Source organism: Thalassophryne amazonica, chromosome 12 (genome assembly GCF_902500255.1).
Source record: "Thalassophryne amazonica chromosome 12, fThaAma1.1, whole genome shotgun sequence".
In the NCBI taxonomy this organism is placed as follows: Eukaryota; Metazoa; Chordata; class Actinopteri; order Batrachoidiformes; family Batrachoididae; genus Thalassophryne; species Thalassophryne amazonica.
Window position 1 is genome coordinate 87609122 of NC_047114.1, and position 15919 is coordinate 87625040.

Genomic DNA, 15919 nt, shown 5'->3' on the forward strand with positions numbered 1-15919 from the left:
CCCAGGGCATGACGACCATCCTCACGATAGTGGACCGATTCTCCAAGGCGGCCCACTTCGTGGCCCTCCCAAAGCTCCCAACAGCCCAGGAGACCGCAGACCTCCTGGTCCACCACGTCATCCGTCTGCATGGGATACCAACAGACATTGTCTCGGATCGTGGTCCCCAGTTCTCCTCTCAAGTCTGGAGGAGTTTCTGCAGAGAACTGGGGGCCACCGTGAGCCTCTCGTCCAGGTATCACCCACAGACGAATGATCAGGCAGAGCGGGCTAGCCAGAAACTGGAACAATCAATCAATCAATCAATCAATCAATTTTTTTTATATAGCGCCAAATCACAACAAACAGTTGCCCCAAGGCGCTTTATATTGTAAGGCAAGGCCATACAATAATTATGTAAAACCCTAAAACAAGCCCTGCGTTGTGTAATATCCGCGCACCCGACGGCCTGGGTTACCCATCTGGCCTGGATCGAGTATGCGCATAACAGCCAGGTGTCCTCTGCCACCGGCCTCTCCCCGTTTGAGGTGTGTCTGGGGTACCAGCCCCCATTGTTTCCCGTGGTGTGCCCTCGGTCCAGGCCCATCTGCGCAGATGCCGTCGGGTGTGGCGCGCCGCCAGTTCTGCCTTGCTTAAGGCCCGGACGAGGGCTAAGGCCCATGCAGACCGCCGGCGCTCCCCGGCCCCTGCATACCAGCCCGGGCAGGAGGTGTGGCTTTCTACGAAGGACATCCCCCTCCAAGTGGACTCACCCAAACTAAAGGACAGGTACATCGTTCCATTCAAGATCCTCAAAGTCCTCAGTCCGGCCGCAGTGAAGCTCCAGCTACCAGCTTCACTGCGGGTCCACCCGGTTTTTCATGTTTCCAGGATCAAGCCACACCACACCTCACCCCTCTGTGCTCCCGGACCGGCGCCGCCTCCTGCCCGGATCATCGACGGGGAGCTGGCTTGGACGGTCTGCCGGCTCCTGGATGTCCGTCGGAAGGGCTGGGGGTTCCAGTACTTGGTGGACTGGGAGGGGTATGGACCTGAGGAACGCTCATGGGTGAAAAGGCGCTTCATCCTGGACCCGGCCCTCCTGGCCGACTTCTACTCTCGACACCCCGACAAGCCTGGTTGGGGGCGGGTCTTGTTGTGTGGGCCGTTGAAGAGGAGGGACTGCTGGCCTCCACCAGAGGGCGCCTGCCTGAAGTGCGGGCTTCAGGCACGAGAGGGTGCTGCCGCCTCTTCAGGACAGTCCGACGGCAGCTGTCAATCATCATCTCCAACAGCTGTCATTCATCAATCACTCCATAAAGCCGGATGACATCTCCACCTTGCTGCCGAGATATCTTCAAGCCAAGAAGGTAATACCTCAGCCGTGATTGTGCCGTGCGCACATTATTTTCTCTAGTCTTTGATATTGTTTCAGGAGTCTACTCGCTGTTGTTGTTCTGTCGGAGTACGGAGTGGTGACGAAGTGAAGGGCGTTCACTTGTCACACCGAACTACAGAAACAACCGGAGTTGAACTGTCAATAAAAGGTGGAGGTGTTCTTTCCCACCTTAAAAGGAGAAATCTAACTGTTCTGACTGTGTTACTGGGTGTGCACACACCCACCCTTGATTGTTTCTGCTTCCTGCCAGCAGTACCAGATCCGACAGCCGGAGACAGTGACCACCTGGGGACTCGGGACTTGGCGGCTCTAGTATTCTTTGGGTTCGGTGGCAGTGGAAATCGTGTGCGTTCCGGCTCCTCTCTGGACGGACGTCTTCTATCCTCGAGCCTGCCCACACGTCACCTTTGTAGATTGACTACATACAAATTCTGTAATCGTCTGTATTTCGTTGCGCACATTCACAACAGTAAAGTGTTCTATTTTCGGCTCATTCATTGTCCATTCATTTACGCCCCCTGTTGTGGGTCCGTGTCACTACACTTTCCCAACATGAACTCCTTCTTGTTGCCACTGAAGAGATGAAAACATCTGGTCAGAGCTAAGTGTGTGTATGTTTAACTTTAGTAAATGTAACCAAACATTTTAAAACTCATATACATTTTAAAACATTTATAGTTATTCTTACCTTAGACTAACTGTCCTCATTGTTGCTGTTCCACAAACTCCAAACAAGTGGAGTGCCGAGTAGTATGAAGGTTGCTCACCTCTTTTTATTCAAGTGTGTGGTCTTTCAGCTTGAGAGCATGATTTATGAATTTTGCTCTTTCGCTAAGATGTAGCATGTCCTCCTCATGCAAATCTTTTTATTTTTCTTGTTTTGTAGCAGTTGTCTACAAGCTTAATGGTACATTACTGCCACCTACTCGTAGTGTGGATCAGACAGTCCCTCATTCAAACTGGTCTGCAGGAGTAGTGCGTCACATATGTAAATGGTGCCATCTTGTGGCCGTAGTGGCTATTGCAGTGTTTTAACATATACATAAATTGCTTTGAAATATTTCAATAGCTATATAAGTTGCAGTATAGTCTGAAAAATATGGTACTGAAGTATGTCAGTGGTTGGAAAAAAAGGGAATTTGAACCTTCAGGCATGGTGAAAACAAGACCACTGTATATTGATGAAATATCCCAGTTCACCATGGACATACTCAGTTTTCAAGGGTAAGGACGTGGTGAGCTTTCAGGATCCATATCCATGAACGTAAGAATGCCAATTTAGACAGGATTATGAAAAACATCCTGATTTACAAAAAGTTAAAGTGATACAAGGAAATATTATGGCAGCAGATGTAAAATAATGAACTCTATAATGAACTCGAAGACCATCTCCTCACAAAATCTTGCTGTAATCCATTGTTTATTGATGGTATCCAGTCATTCTGTGTTTGAATAGAAAATGTTATATTTTTAATAAAATATTCTTACCTTTGATGAGGTAAAATGTTGACCTCACTTGATGACTAATTAGCATTTTCGGCCACATTTCAGCCTGGACTCACCCCTCAGGAATCAAACAAAACAGACTAGTGACACGCGTGCCTTTTGATTGTGACCACCAGAGGGTGCTGTGGGAATACTGTTTTACACAAAAACTGTAATCATTTGAGTGTATTTATTTTTAATTTTATTGTACTTGTTAATGAAGTCTTACTTTAGGGCCCCTTCACACATAGTACGAATGTGGTCGAATTGCGCATGAATTGCGCATGATGCAGGAATCATATGCAATACGTGTAAAATCGTAGCTGCCTCCAATGTCTTGTACACCTGTTGCTACAACTATTTCCACACACCAGCGGCTGAAAGACAGAGTGTGCCCTGTGAGAGCCCATTCAATCCCTCTTGTGGCAGGTGATGGCCAAATTCAAGGTGACACACAGGAACATCTACACCATTTGCTTGGCACTTAGAAAATGTTTGGCCATTCGCACTGTTAGCACGAAAACAATCAGCAAGCGATCACTTTCGAGCTGGATGTGAAATTTGTCTAAGTACCCCCACGACTGTGGAGTTGCACAAAGCAACACACATGTGGTGCATGTGTCTCGCACATGGGGGTGGGGGGGCACACTTGTATAAAATGCTTTTATGTATGTACAGATCTGATCACATGGGGGCCGGACAGCCATGTCTGATCGCACACAGCACAGGGGCCTGTCAGCTGATCACAGCACACTGACAGCTGGATGACAGCTCAGTGCACACATTACAAACACAAACACCACCACCGGGATAGGTATATAAATAATTATGACAATACAATAATTACATAACAAATAACAAAAATGAATGACCACGAAACACAGTGACACATTGGTCTGGGCGCTGAACGGACAGAGGGGGCGTGTCTGTGCACAGCAGCTACTGTTGTGATCTGTGCTCCTGGACGTCCAAGCTGGAGAACATGTACCTTGTTTTGATGGACATGTGCATGTGTGTGCCTGCTGTCCTCACGTGGAAATACATAAAAACATATATCATTTTTGCGACGGGCTGGAGAGCTCGCACATTGACAGGCTGTCCCAGCTGTAATGGTCCGCCAGTTCATGTGGACACGCAGCAGGCGACCTGAATGTCACGTCTGTCTCACAGGACAAGCGTGTCCTATGACAAGCCAACAGTGCGACACATAGGCCACTTTCAGTCACGTATCAGCAGAAATATGCCGTAACCAATGCTGTTTGGTCAGTTATCATGGGGCTTTTTTCTCTTTATTTAAATAATACGTTTATCTGCTTGTTAATTTTAGCCATTTCACACTCCTCTTATAAGACAGTGATTGTAGCGCAGAAGTGAAGTGAAGTGTCTGTCTGGTAATCAGAGCTTGCAGGTTCGAATCCCATGAGTGGCATTTATTTTTTATTTAACTGCGGGTTTCTGTATTGCGTCTCCTTTTATTTATTATTTATATCAACCTAGTGATATTTACTAATTATACAGCTGGTTTTTATTTTATTTTTCTCCACATCAGCGGTGCGATGTGGAGAACGCCTTGATTTGTACTTATTCGTACTATGTGTGAAGCGGCCCTTATCATCGCCCTGATCGTAAACCAGGAAAGTTAAAAATTAGAATCCAAAACAACAGCACAGTAAGTGTTTGCTGTTTTCGTGTGTGTGTGTTTGTGGCGTTTGATGTTATTAGGTGGAGAAGACGCGACACTACCTGCTGCTGCGGGAGAAACTGGAGGCGACTCTGCAGGCGGGACACGATGCGCTCTACAAAAGCAGCGACATCAGCGACTTTGCCAAGAGTCCCGTCCTCAGCTGCAGCCCCGGCAGCAGTCCCGCTTCTGACAGCCCTAATGAGAGGCAGCGGGAGCTGGCTGCAAAGGTGACTCCTCCACGTCCTCCCCACGCCTCCTTTAACCAGCTGCCTTACACTGATAGGGTTTTTTTCCACAGCAGCGTCTCAGTGAAGCTTTGTGCTTTGCTTTCAGTGTCTGCGTCTGCTGATGCACACCTTCAACAGGGAGTACAGCCAGGTGAGCAGCAGTGCCAGTGAGAGCAAGGTGAGCCCCAGCCTAGGCCCTCCAACCCCGCCCACAAAGCCTAACTGCTGTACTTTCAAATAATCTAGCCACGCCCACTTCCTCTCCACGCACTCTCCACATTTCCTCCTATCGCACGCCGCCTATTTTCAGTGCGCCTTAAACTTCACAGTGGACCTGAGTTAAATAGTCTCACGATTCTTATAGGTTTGGATGAAGTAGCTGGTTGATATAACGCAGATTTTTTGGTTGACTTAAACTGACAAAGCATAACAAAGCTTTTGATGTTTGTGCCAAAACGTGTTTTGAGATTTCAAACCTTTTCTTCATGCTGATGGCAGCGGCTGTCGTTGAGTGGACATTGCTGCTGTTACGATCGCACCGCCCAAAATCCATAAATCGATGTTATACTGCCAATAAATAAATAATAAATTAATTAATTCATTTAAAAAAAACACCTCCAAATCTGGTTAACTCCGAAATAAACTGCAGGACAATAGCATCCCTGACACACTTTTCCTGTCAACTGAGTTTGACCACTGATGTGTTCAATGCCATTCAGTAAATTCCAATATTACATTGATAAATGACAATATTTTTTGGGGGGGGGGGGATTTCTTCTTTTTTTTCTTACCTCCACCAACGGAATTGGAGGAGGGTTATGTTTTTGACTTATGTTTTATCTTTTTTGTTTGTCTGTTTGTGAACAGCCTGCAGCCCACAATTATTCATATATAATTACAACATTTTTACTGAAGATTCATATCCTGATAGACAAGAACTGATTCAATTTTCAAGGTCATAGGTCAAAGGTTAAAGTCAGGAAAAATATTGGGAAAAAATTGGAAAAAATCCCTATGTTCAACATTTAATGAATTTTTAAAAATTCATAACTCTGTCAAAAACAATCAAATTTCTTTCATATTTGAAAGTGTTATGTAGGATTGTATCCTTTATTGACAGACTAAGTCAGATTACAGATTTTGTGGCCATTTAAATTTAACATTGAAAACCCCATTTAATGTATACAAGGTCTGTCCATAAAGTATAGGTCCTTTTATTTTTTTCAAAAACTATATGGATTTCATTCATATGTTTTTATGTCAGACATGCTTGAACCCTCGTGCGCATGCGTGAGTTTTTTCCATGCCTGTCGGTGACGTCATTCGCCTGTGAGCACTCCTTGTGGGAGGAGTCGTCCAGCCCCTCGTCGGAATTCCTTTGTCTGAGAAGTTGCTGAGAGACTGGCGCTTTGTTTGATCAAAATTTTTTCTAAACCTGTGAGACACATCGAAGTGGACATGGTTCGAAAAAATTAAGCTGGTTTTCAGTGAAAATTTTAACGGCTGATGAGAGATTTTGAGGTGATACTGTCGCTTTAAGGACTTCCCACAGTGCGAGACGTCGCGCAGCGCTCTCAGGCGGCGTCATCAGCCTGTTTCAAGCTTAAAACCTCCACATTTCAGGCTCTATTGATCCAGGACGTCGTGAGAGAACAGAGAAGTTTCAGAAGAAGTCGGTTTCAGCATTTTATCCGGATATTCCACTGTTAAAGGAGATTTTTTTAATGAAAGACGTGCGGACGGATCCGCGCGTCGGGACGCAGCCGACGCGGTGCTGGCGGCACAGGAAAAACACCTCCGTGTTGATAACCATTTGTAAAATCCAGGCGGCTTTTGATGGCTTTCAGTGGAGTGAGTATATGAGAAATTGTTTAACAGCTGGACATGTTCCAACTTGTCCTTAAGGCTTCCAGCAGAGGTGTTTTTCCTGTGGCGGAGCGTCGCGAGGACCCGTCCGCACGTCTTTCATTAAAAAAAATCTCCTTTAACAGTGGAATATCCGGATAAAATGCTGAAACCGACTTCTTCTGAAACTTCTCTGTTCTCTCACGACGTCCTGGATCAATAGAGCCTGAAATGTGGAGGTTTTAAGCTTGAAACAGGCTGATGACGCCGCCTGAGAGCGCTGCGCGACGTCTCGCACTGTGGGAAGTCCTTAAAGCGACAGTGTCACCTCAAAATCTCTCATCAGCTGTTAAAATTTTCACTGAAAACAAGCTTAATTTTACGAACCATGTCCACTTCGATGTGTCTCACAGGTTTAGAAAAAATTTTGATCAAACAAAGCGCCAGTCTCACAGCAACTTCTCAGACAAAGGAATTCCGACGAGGGGCTGGACGACTCCTCCCACAAGGAGTGCTCACAGGCGAATGACGTCACCGACAGGCGTGGAAAAACTCACGCATGCGCACGAGGGTTCAAGCATGTCTGACGTAAAATCATATGAATGAAATCCATATAGTTTTTGAAAAAAATTAAAAGGACCTATACTTTATGGACAGCCCTCGTATATTACATTATATCTTAAACAAACGTGCCTCAATCACTCTCATATTTGAAAGTGAGGTGCAGACTGGCACTCACTATCACCTGACAAAGTTTGATCCAGATCTGATCCAGATTGTGGATTTAGTGGCCATTTGAATTTAATATTAAAAAGCCCATTTGGTGTATATTTTGCATTATATCTCAATCAAAAGTGCCTCAATCACTCTCATTTGTGACAATGAACAGACTAAGTTTTATCTGCATCTGATCCGTATTGTGGAGTTAGCACATATTTGATCTAAATTCTGTATTATATTTTAGTTTATGAAAAGCCACTTCAAACAGGACTTTGACTTTTGTGGAGTTGGAAACTGGGATTGGTGGAGGTTTGTGCTCTACGAGCGCCGTGCTCTAGTTATTTTATTTTTATTTTTTGTCCCCTACCCACCATGTGAATTATGCACATGCGCAGAAAGAGCATCTGGTGTATAACCTGAACTAAATCAAAATATGGATTCATATTGCATCCACTGTGACTCAACCCTGAGCAACAAAGGACAAGCAAAAAGGAATTAATTCATATTTGCCTTTTATTGTGTCATACATGGCTGTAAAACCAAAAATGATTCAGAAATGCTTTGAATCTGAATTATTTTATTTTGAACAGATATTGAGTGGCTAATCAATGGCAAAAATGTATTTAAAGTAATCTTGTAAAATTAGATGTAACTCATTTCAGACTTTTCTCACATCAAGGTTTAACCATTTATTATGTACCATCAAGGTTTAAAGTGCTTTGAAGCTCCAAAGATTGGCTTCTTCTTTTTTCTTTTTGGTCAAACCTTAAATAATATGTATTATAATAAAATGGGAATATAATAAAATGGGTTTCTAAAATGCCTTAGACCAGATAAGAGCTTGTCATAATATGCTTTAAAAAGACGAACTAGAGGGTGCCACGATGGTTTAGTGGTTAGCACTGTTGCCTCACAGCAAGAAGGTTATGGGATTGATTCCCACCTGTGGTCTTCCCTGTGTTTGTGTGGGTTCCCTCTGGGTGCTCCGGCCTCCTCCTACGTCCACAGACATGCAGCTTAGGTGGCGCTATACAAGAAAAAAGTTGATTGATTGATTGATTGGAAAATTTATAATTATGCATAGGTCTGCGTGTCTGCAGGTGTGACTGTTGTTTGTCTATGTGGCCCTGCGACAGAGTGGCATCCTGTCCAGGGTGTATCTCGCCTCGTGCCCTATGACTGCTGGGATAGGCTCCAGCACACGACCCTTAATTGGAGTAATTCGGATATAGAAAATGTATATTTGAAACCACTGACCATATGAACCCACTCAGTCAGTTTAGGTTTACATGTAAAATATACATTGGAAAATGTAATTATTATAATACAAAGATGCCTTGTCAGAAGTGCATTCAAGACTCATGATTAAAATGAGGGAATAATCCTGTTTTGTCTGATGATTTGCAGACGTTAAGGCTGGATTTTGGGGTCGCAAATTGAGTTTTTCCGTTAAAAAGGAGATTTACCGGTAAACACAAAGCCGGTAAAACGGCTATTTACAACCATAATCCAGCATTAACGTCTGCAAATCATCAGACACAAGGGGGTTATTTCCATTCTAATCCAATGCCAACGTTTGCACGGATCCGTGTCTACCATTGAAGGCTACGTCTTAATCTGCATACTGTAATAATATAGTTGGGTAAAAATGTTCCGCAGACAAAGGGTGTGGTCAACTCATCAAATTTCACCGTGACACCAGCGTCTTCATGCCAGACTGGAAATTCTGTGAGCAGAATCCACATCACTACTTTCATATGGTATCATAAATTAGTCCATTTTGGCGTTGTTGTTGCTTCGCCAGTTGTTGTTTTTTTCTTCTTCTTCTTTGTGTTTATTGGCGGTTGGCAACCTCTCGCTCTCAGCTGATAGCTCCATTATTGACATCTGCGTAGCAATGCACGCGGACAGGGAGCGGAGTAACACTAAATATTAAACGGTTTTAATATTTTTCCACTGTTACTGCGATATTTTATGGTCTGAAATCTCACACGATTAACCAATCAGATTTGTGGAAAAAATGTAATTGGATTAGAATGTCATTCTTACATCAACACTTGTGTGCATGTCAAAAAAAGCTATGGAAAAAACAATCAGGATATCAAATCTGTGAAAAATGAATCAAGAAATGTAGCAAATTCCAACATAAAACAAAGAATTAGGAGTGGCCCAAAATGCTAAAAAAGTAGAATAAACGGAATTATTAGGATCCTATAAATTTTAGACATATCATGTAATATTAGCCATCATTTATACACACAGATCTGAGAATCCAACAACAAGCTGTTATTTTGGGATTGTATTTGCCTCAGGTCTGCTGCACAGTGAAGTCATTAGTGAATATGAACATTTATATTTGCCCCAAAACAATGTACAAGTAGTTCCACCTCCGTACTTACGTGACCTTATTGTCCCTCCACATTAAAGAATGTGAGGCTTCTTCCTAGCAAACATTCCTCCTGCATGTCCTTTTTAACATGTTAACCGGCAAGGGGCTCTCAGAAATAATGATAATTTGTAACTCAGTGGTGCAGAGATGGTATAGAGAACTTTTACAAATTGTCTGATTGTTCTCTGGATGCATGTTGTTTTTGTCTGTCCCTGTTTGTTTGCTGTTGCTGCTTTATGCATGATGTTTTTTTTGGTGTGTGTGGGTGTGTTTTAGCTCTGTGAGATGTCTGCATCATTAATGAGAGATTCATCATCCTCTGGACTGAGCACAATCACTCCGTCCTCTACCTGCCCCTCTCTGGTAGAGGGACACTATGACATTAGGTAGGTACATCCTCTTATAGCATCAGTTTAATGCAGTCACTTTAAACAAAAAAACCCCCACAAATTACTCATTTTTTAGTGGTATCTAATCAACAAGAAAAATACCATACTCACTTGACATTGTTTTTCTTTGGAAATACATCTGAAAAATATGGGGTCATCACAGACTACACTTTTACCTGTTATATACATCTGCAACAGTAGGTGGTGCCAGATAAGCACAAAGCAGTTCCTGCTGTCTTCCTCAAATTTTGTTTCAGCAATGTCATTCTATTTTTTGCTGCTCAAACTGCATCAGAAGAGATACAATATTCTTAAAGAGAGCAGCCGAATCATACCACATCATGTTTTTTTTTTTTCTCATACCTTTATCTTCCTCAGACAGGACCCACAGCAAGGTCTGGTAGTTCATCCATGTCATGAAGCACCTCTTCAGTCTAGTTTGTTCCAGGCCACAAAACAAGAAAGATAAAAAAAAAAACACCTTCTTTTCTAATCTAAGTAGTCCCATTCGTGTCCCTTCATGAGAATCTTAGACAGCCTTTTGGGTATTTGCCCATCTGAAAATTTCTCAGAGTATTTCACTGATCCTATGTCATTACACAACTGGTTAGCACAAGCATAAAGTTATGCCTATGGAGAAATGATTGACTGACATGATGATGTGAGCAGTCATTGTAGGCTAGATCTCAGTGTTGACTGCAATACTGCTTTGTGCAAGCTAGCCTGATTTATTTCTCTCTCACTGGGGTTATATTGACATTATTTTAAAATAAAAACAGTTTCTGAATACAGACAAACATGATTTGGTCTCCAGAAAGTAGTTTCCTTATAATATGTTTGAAAAAAGGGGGTGTCTTATAATTGTTGTTGTTTTATATTCGGGCCAATGTGATGTGTGTTCTGGGTATAGGCTTTTGAAGGTAGACATCAAACCTCACAGTTCATGCTTTTTGCAGATGACATGTTATTCTGCAAACAGTGGAGGAAATAGCAGGGAAGCTACATTTATCAGAACAGAGAAGGGTGATGAGGACTAAAGAGTAACACAAAGAGCACCAAATACTCATATATATATGTGTGTGTGTGTGTGTGTGTGTGTGTGTGTGTGTGTGTGGTGTGTGTGTGTGTGTGTGTGTGTGTGTGTGTGTGTGTGGTGTGTGTGTGTGTGTGTGTGTGTGTGTGTGTGTGTGTGGATCCTCGAGCGGTTTTCAATATGCGGATACAGTTAGTTGTCAAGTAATGTTGCTGAAAGACAGATGTTGTAAATAACTGTTTTGGGACCTAGGGGAATATAATCTACTGTACAAAGCAAAGGGAAGCTGTATCACCTTGCAAATGTTAAAGATGTAGCAACTGGGGCAGTGTGAAAAATCAGTCTTCCATTCAAGGGAACCTGCCATCTGGACTAATCAATCCAATCAATGTTTGGGCACAATAGGCCATCCAGTGAGACATAAACTGATTTAGATGTACAACGTAGTTAGGTTTTGCTAGTTGCTATCCCATCAGAGGTTGTTTGTGTTGTGTTGTGTAGACACACTGATCCCAGTTCTGGAGCATCCACCCGGATCTGGACCCATACAGCCCCATGGACAGAAAGAAAGCTCTCAGAGGATGCACCTTTGTTCCTGACATCCAGGAGATTCGCGTCAGGTCAGAGCTTTCAAATATTATCATTTGTTTGTGTGGTAAAAGTGATGACATGTGAAAAGTCATTCATATCTGTGTTTTGTGTGTGTGGTTTGCAGCCCCATTGGTCTAAGAAGGGCTACCTGCACTTCCTGGAGCCCCACACCAGCGGCTGGGTGAAGCGCTACGTGGGTGGTGCGCCGACCCTACGTGTACTTGTACCGCAGCGAGAGGGACAGCGTGGAGAGAGCCGTCATCAACTTGTCGTCTGCTAAGGTGGAATACAGTGAAGACAAACAGACCTTACTGCGGGTACGGCCGATAAAGTCTTTTCATAAGATAAATGTATTAACAGCTCCGCTGAAGCAGTAAGTAAGATCAAAATATTTTATCCTTCCAGACGCCCAACACATTTGCTGTGTGCACCGAGCATCATGGGATCCTGCTTCAGGCTGCCAACGACAAGGAGATGCACGACTGGCTGTATGCCTTTAACCCACTCTTAGCTGGCACCATCAGGTGAGGGGTGGAGACAGTTTGTAATAAAAAAAAAAAAAAAAGAAAATCACAAAAAACTCCTCATCATTACTGTGAAGCCAATCTGGAGGCAGGGAAGAGGGGTTTGAGAGGAGCACATGTCCGCTTACGTAAAACCCAAAAACTATTAATGTGATGACTTGAAGTTTTGTATGTGGTATATGCAAATAAATGCATCCTGTGTAGGGTGTTACCATGGTCTGGCCTTCTTCCAGGTAATCCCACTCCAGATTTGGATTTAGATTGGACTTTTTTTAAGTACTGTTTACCGCTGAGATAATCTTAAGTCGTATGTAGTTGATGAGGTCCACTGGTGCCAGTTTTGTGCTTATCATGGGATTCCTGTAGGTGACATGGATGAGTTGTTTACAACTCTCCCTGCACGGGACTCCAGTCCATCGCAGGTTATTTCCCCAGACAAGGCTAATACCCATTTATACTGTAGATGGGTGGACTGTGACAATGCAGATGAACTGTCTTGGCCGAGGACACAGATAGGGAGTGTGACTGGGAAATCAAACCCAGGTCTACATATTGGTTACCCGACTCCTATCCCATTGAGCTACTTGCTAAATAACATTTATTTATTTCGTTATTAGTTTAACAAATTGACACTTTTGCCTCACAGCAAGAAGGTCCAAATTTCAAGCCCCCAACGCCCAGTTCCTTTCCTGGGGTGATGCTTCTTCTCCATATCTGTGTATCTTTACTCTACTTTCTTCCATCAAACACATGCAGTATGAGATCTCGTAGATCTAGAGGGTGTCAGGCATAAAATGTGCCAAACCAAAATGGTGTCGCTGCACCCCATTCATTCTCCAAAGCCAACCAGGTCTGGACCAAGATTTGGGTTGGACTTTTTAAAACAAGTTCTTTACCTTAAATAGACTTTCAGTGTCTTGTCTTCTATGCCTGATGAGTTATGCTTTATACCGGTGGTTCTCTGACCTTTTCTTTCTTGCTGTCCTTTGAAAAGCCAAAAAAACAGCTACGCCAACTCAAGTGAAAAATTTAACATTTGTTTTATCAACCTTTAACCCTCAAGCAACCGAGCTATTTTAGTGACTAATATGACTGAGTCATAAATGACCTCATTGACTTTATATTGGAATACATCCATGTAAATTATTGTTTTAGTGTTCTTCATATTTAGTACACTCCCTAATATAATTGTCCATCATCTAATGTAGTAAGGTATGGAATTTGATATTTATTTCACCAAAAAGTAGGCAAAAACACACACACACAGATTGCCTTGTCTGTTACATCATATAAAATGCATGTTACCTTTATTTATTTGCGTTTTATTTCTGTGCATCAAAAATGAAAACAATACTTCTTTAAAAGTAAAGTTTCATTGAGTACAATATGTATTACAATGTGGTAGGATAGTTATAGCACCAAAATATTCCATAAACAATTCTATATCAGGGTGGTCTGACATCTCAGAGGTTCGATCTTTACTGTCTGATGCTGACTCAATCTCCATCAATGGAGCATTTAGCGCAAAGCTTCACAAGTCCCACGTGGTCTGTCTGTATTTATCTTATGTTCTGAATAAAGTTTGTCTGATTCAGATTCAGATCACTGTTTATGTTAAATGGTTCAAAATAGGAGGTTTTGCTGGTCTCCCCCGTATCTAATAGATGCCAAACTTTCAGAGCTGAATATGCTGTAGGTTTTACGGAATTATTTATGGACTTTTGCAGATCCACCAGTCAATCGAAGCTCTACAAGATAGATTCTGGTCTGAGTCATTTTAAATTGCAGTGTTTCTGTTCTGTTTTCAGGTCAAAGCTTTCTCGGAGGAAAGTCGGTCCAGTCAGTCCAGCCTGCTCAGAGGATTGTGAGAGGTGAACCAGGCTGGTGGAAAACAGCAAAACAAACACAATCTAAAGACTCGCCCTGCTCTCATCAACAATACCACATAAACAGCTGCATAAACTATTCAAAGAAACCTACCCCCCCCCCCCCCCCCCCAAAAAAAAAACACGGCAGCCTCTTCCCAAACACCCTAACAATAAACCCAAACCACACATCCTGTTTTAGCATTCGCTGTCAGTAGCCATCTGAAACCCTGCATGGTTCACTTACATCCTCAGCTCTAGAAGAACACATAAACTAACAGCTCCAATCCAGTAATTACCTTAGCAGTGCTGGGACAACTTTGGATTGGTCTTTGATTTTCATATACTACATGTTCAACTGTCCTGTGTGAGGCTGTAAAAACATAGAGGTAAACAAATGTTTACTTCATGTGCTGTCCTACCGTCATCCTTTCACTGTGAATAAGACCCAATCATACCCCAACCATTCATGTATTTCTAATAAATGCCATCAGGAGAGGCGAAAAACAATATTAAATCATCTTGTTTCCAGCCAGTAATCCGGGTGTTTGATTGTCGAAAGTGCGCTAGGTGCAGAGACAACAGCATGGCCTCGCTTATGAAACACCACACTTTACCTCAGTCAAGACGAGCGCGGTGCTTTCCACCATATGTACATTTGTAGTTTCACTGCAGAGATTTCGGAGAGCATGCACGGCATTTGCACACTGAGGTAGCATGAACGATTGCATAAGACGCAAGGGGAAGCTGTTATTGTGTTGGTTCTCTCCCAAATGCATTTAACTGATTCAATAACAAATCAGTGTATTGCCAGATGTGGACGAAGGAAATCAAGTTTTTGCCTTGTGATTTTTTTAAATATATTTATTTATTTATTTGTACAAATATTAGCATAAAGGATGACTGCTCCTGTTGCTATTGTAGCTGTACTTTTAGAACCACTAATAACCAGGGCCAGGGTTCTCCGAGGTTCAATCTTCATAGTTAAGATGTTTCTACAATGGTTTTTTCCCAAAGAGAAAACACATGATCTAGATCTGCATAAGAGGAGCTGTCCGTGGTGCTGATTGGACGTTAGGCACATTAATGCAGTCTGTGCGTTCACGTCTGCCAGTTGTGTTGTATAATCAAAATAAAAAAATAAAATAAAATGTGTGCAACACATAAAACATTAGAAATCATCATGAAAATGAAGATGAAAACCGAGCTTCAAATGTGGTCTGGAGTCTGAATTTGTATTATTTAAGTTGTATTCCCCCCCCCCCCCTTTTTTTTTTTTACTGCGGTACTGACTGAATGTATTTTTTTTAATTACATGCTTATCAGTTGTCGATATAAACAGGATATTCAGGAAAAGCAGCATTTCAGTTGGATAAAATGGATATAATGTAGTATTGTGCCAATAACTGATAGAGAAAAAAATTTAAGTCAGAAAAAGTCATTATTATACGAGGTCTGTGATAAAAGTAACGGACCTTATTATTTTTTTCAAAAACCCACATGGATTTGAATCACGTGTGATTACATCAGACATGCTTGAACCCTCGTGGGCATGCAAGAGTTTTTTCACGCCTGTCGGTTATGTCATTCGCCTGTGGGCAGTCTTTGAGTGAGGAGTGGCCCACCCTCTCATCGTTTTTTCATTGTTTAGGAATGGCTCAGAGACTGCTGCTTTGTTTGATAAATTTTTTTTCAAAAACTGTAAGGCACAACTGAGTGGACACCATTCGATAAATTCAGCTGGTTTTCGGTAAAAATTTTAACGGCTGATGAGAGATTTTGGTCTGAT

The 15919-nt window shown here is 42.5% G+C and overlaps 1 protein-coding gene across 1 annotated transcript in view; it reads left to right on the forward strand.

Moving 5' to 3' along the window:
- The window catches only part of kif1ab (kinesin family member 1Ab), a 63053-nt gene extending 48366 nt beyond the window's left edge, over positions 1 to 14687 (forward strand). The window contains 8 exon segments of the mRNA XM_034183602.1: positions 4586 to 4774; positions 4881 to 4952; positions 10005 to 10114; positions 11652 to 11677; positions 11680 to 11770; positions 11866 to 12058; positions 12147 to 12265; positions 14074 to 14687. Coding sequence (XP_034039493.1) covers positions 4586 to 4774; positions 4881 to 4952; positions 10005 to 10114; positions 11652 to 11677; positions 11680 to 11770; positions 11866 to 11926 — 549 coding nt within the window. The 3' untranslated portion in view covers positions 11927 to 12058; positions 12147 to 12265; positions 14074 to 14687.
- The last annotated feature ends 1232 nt before the right edge of the window (positions 14688 to 15919 follow it).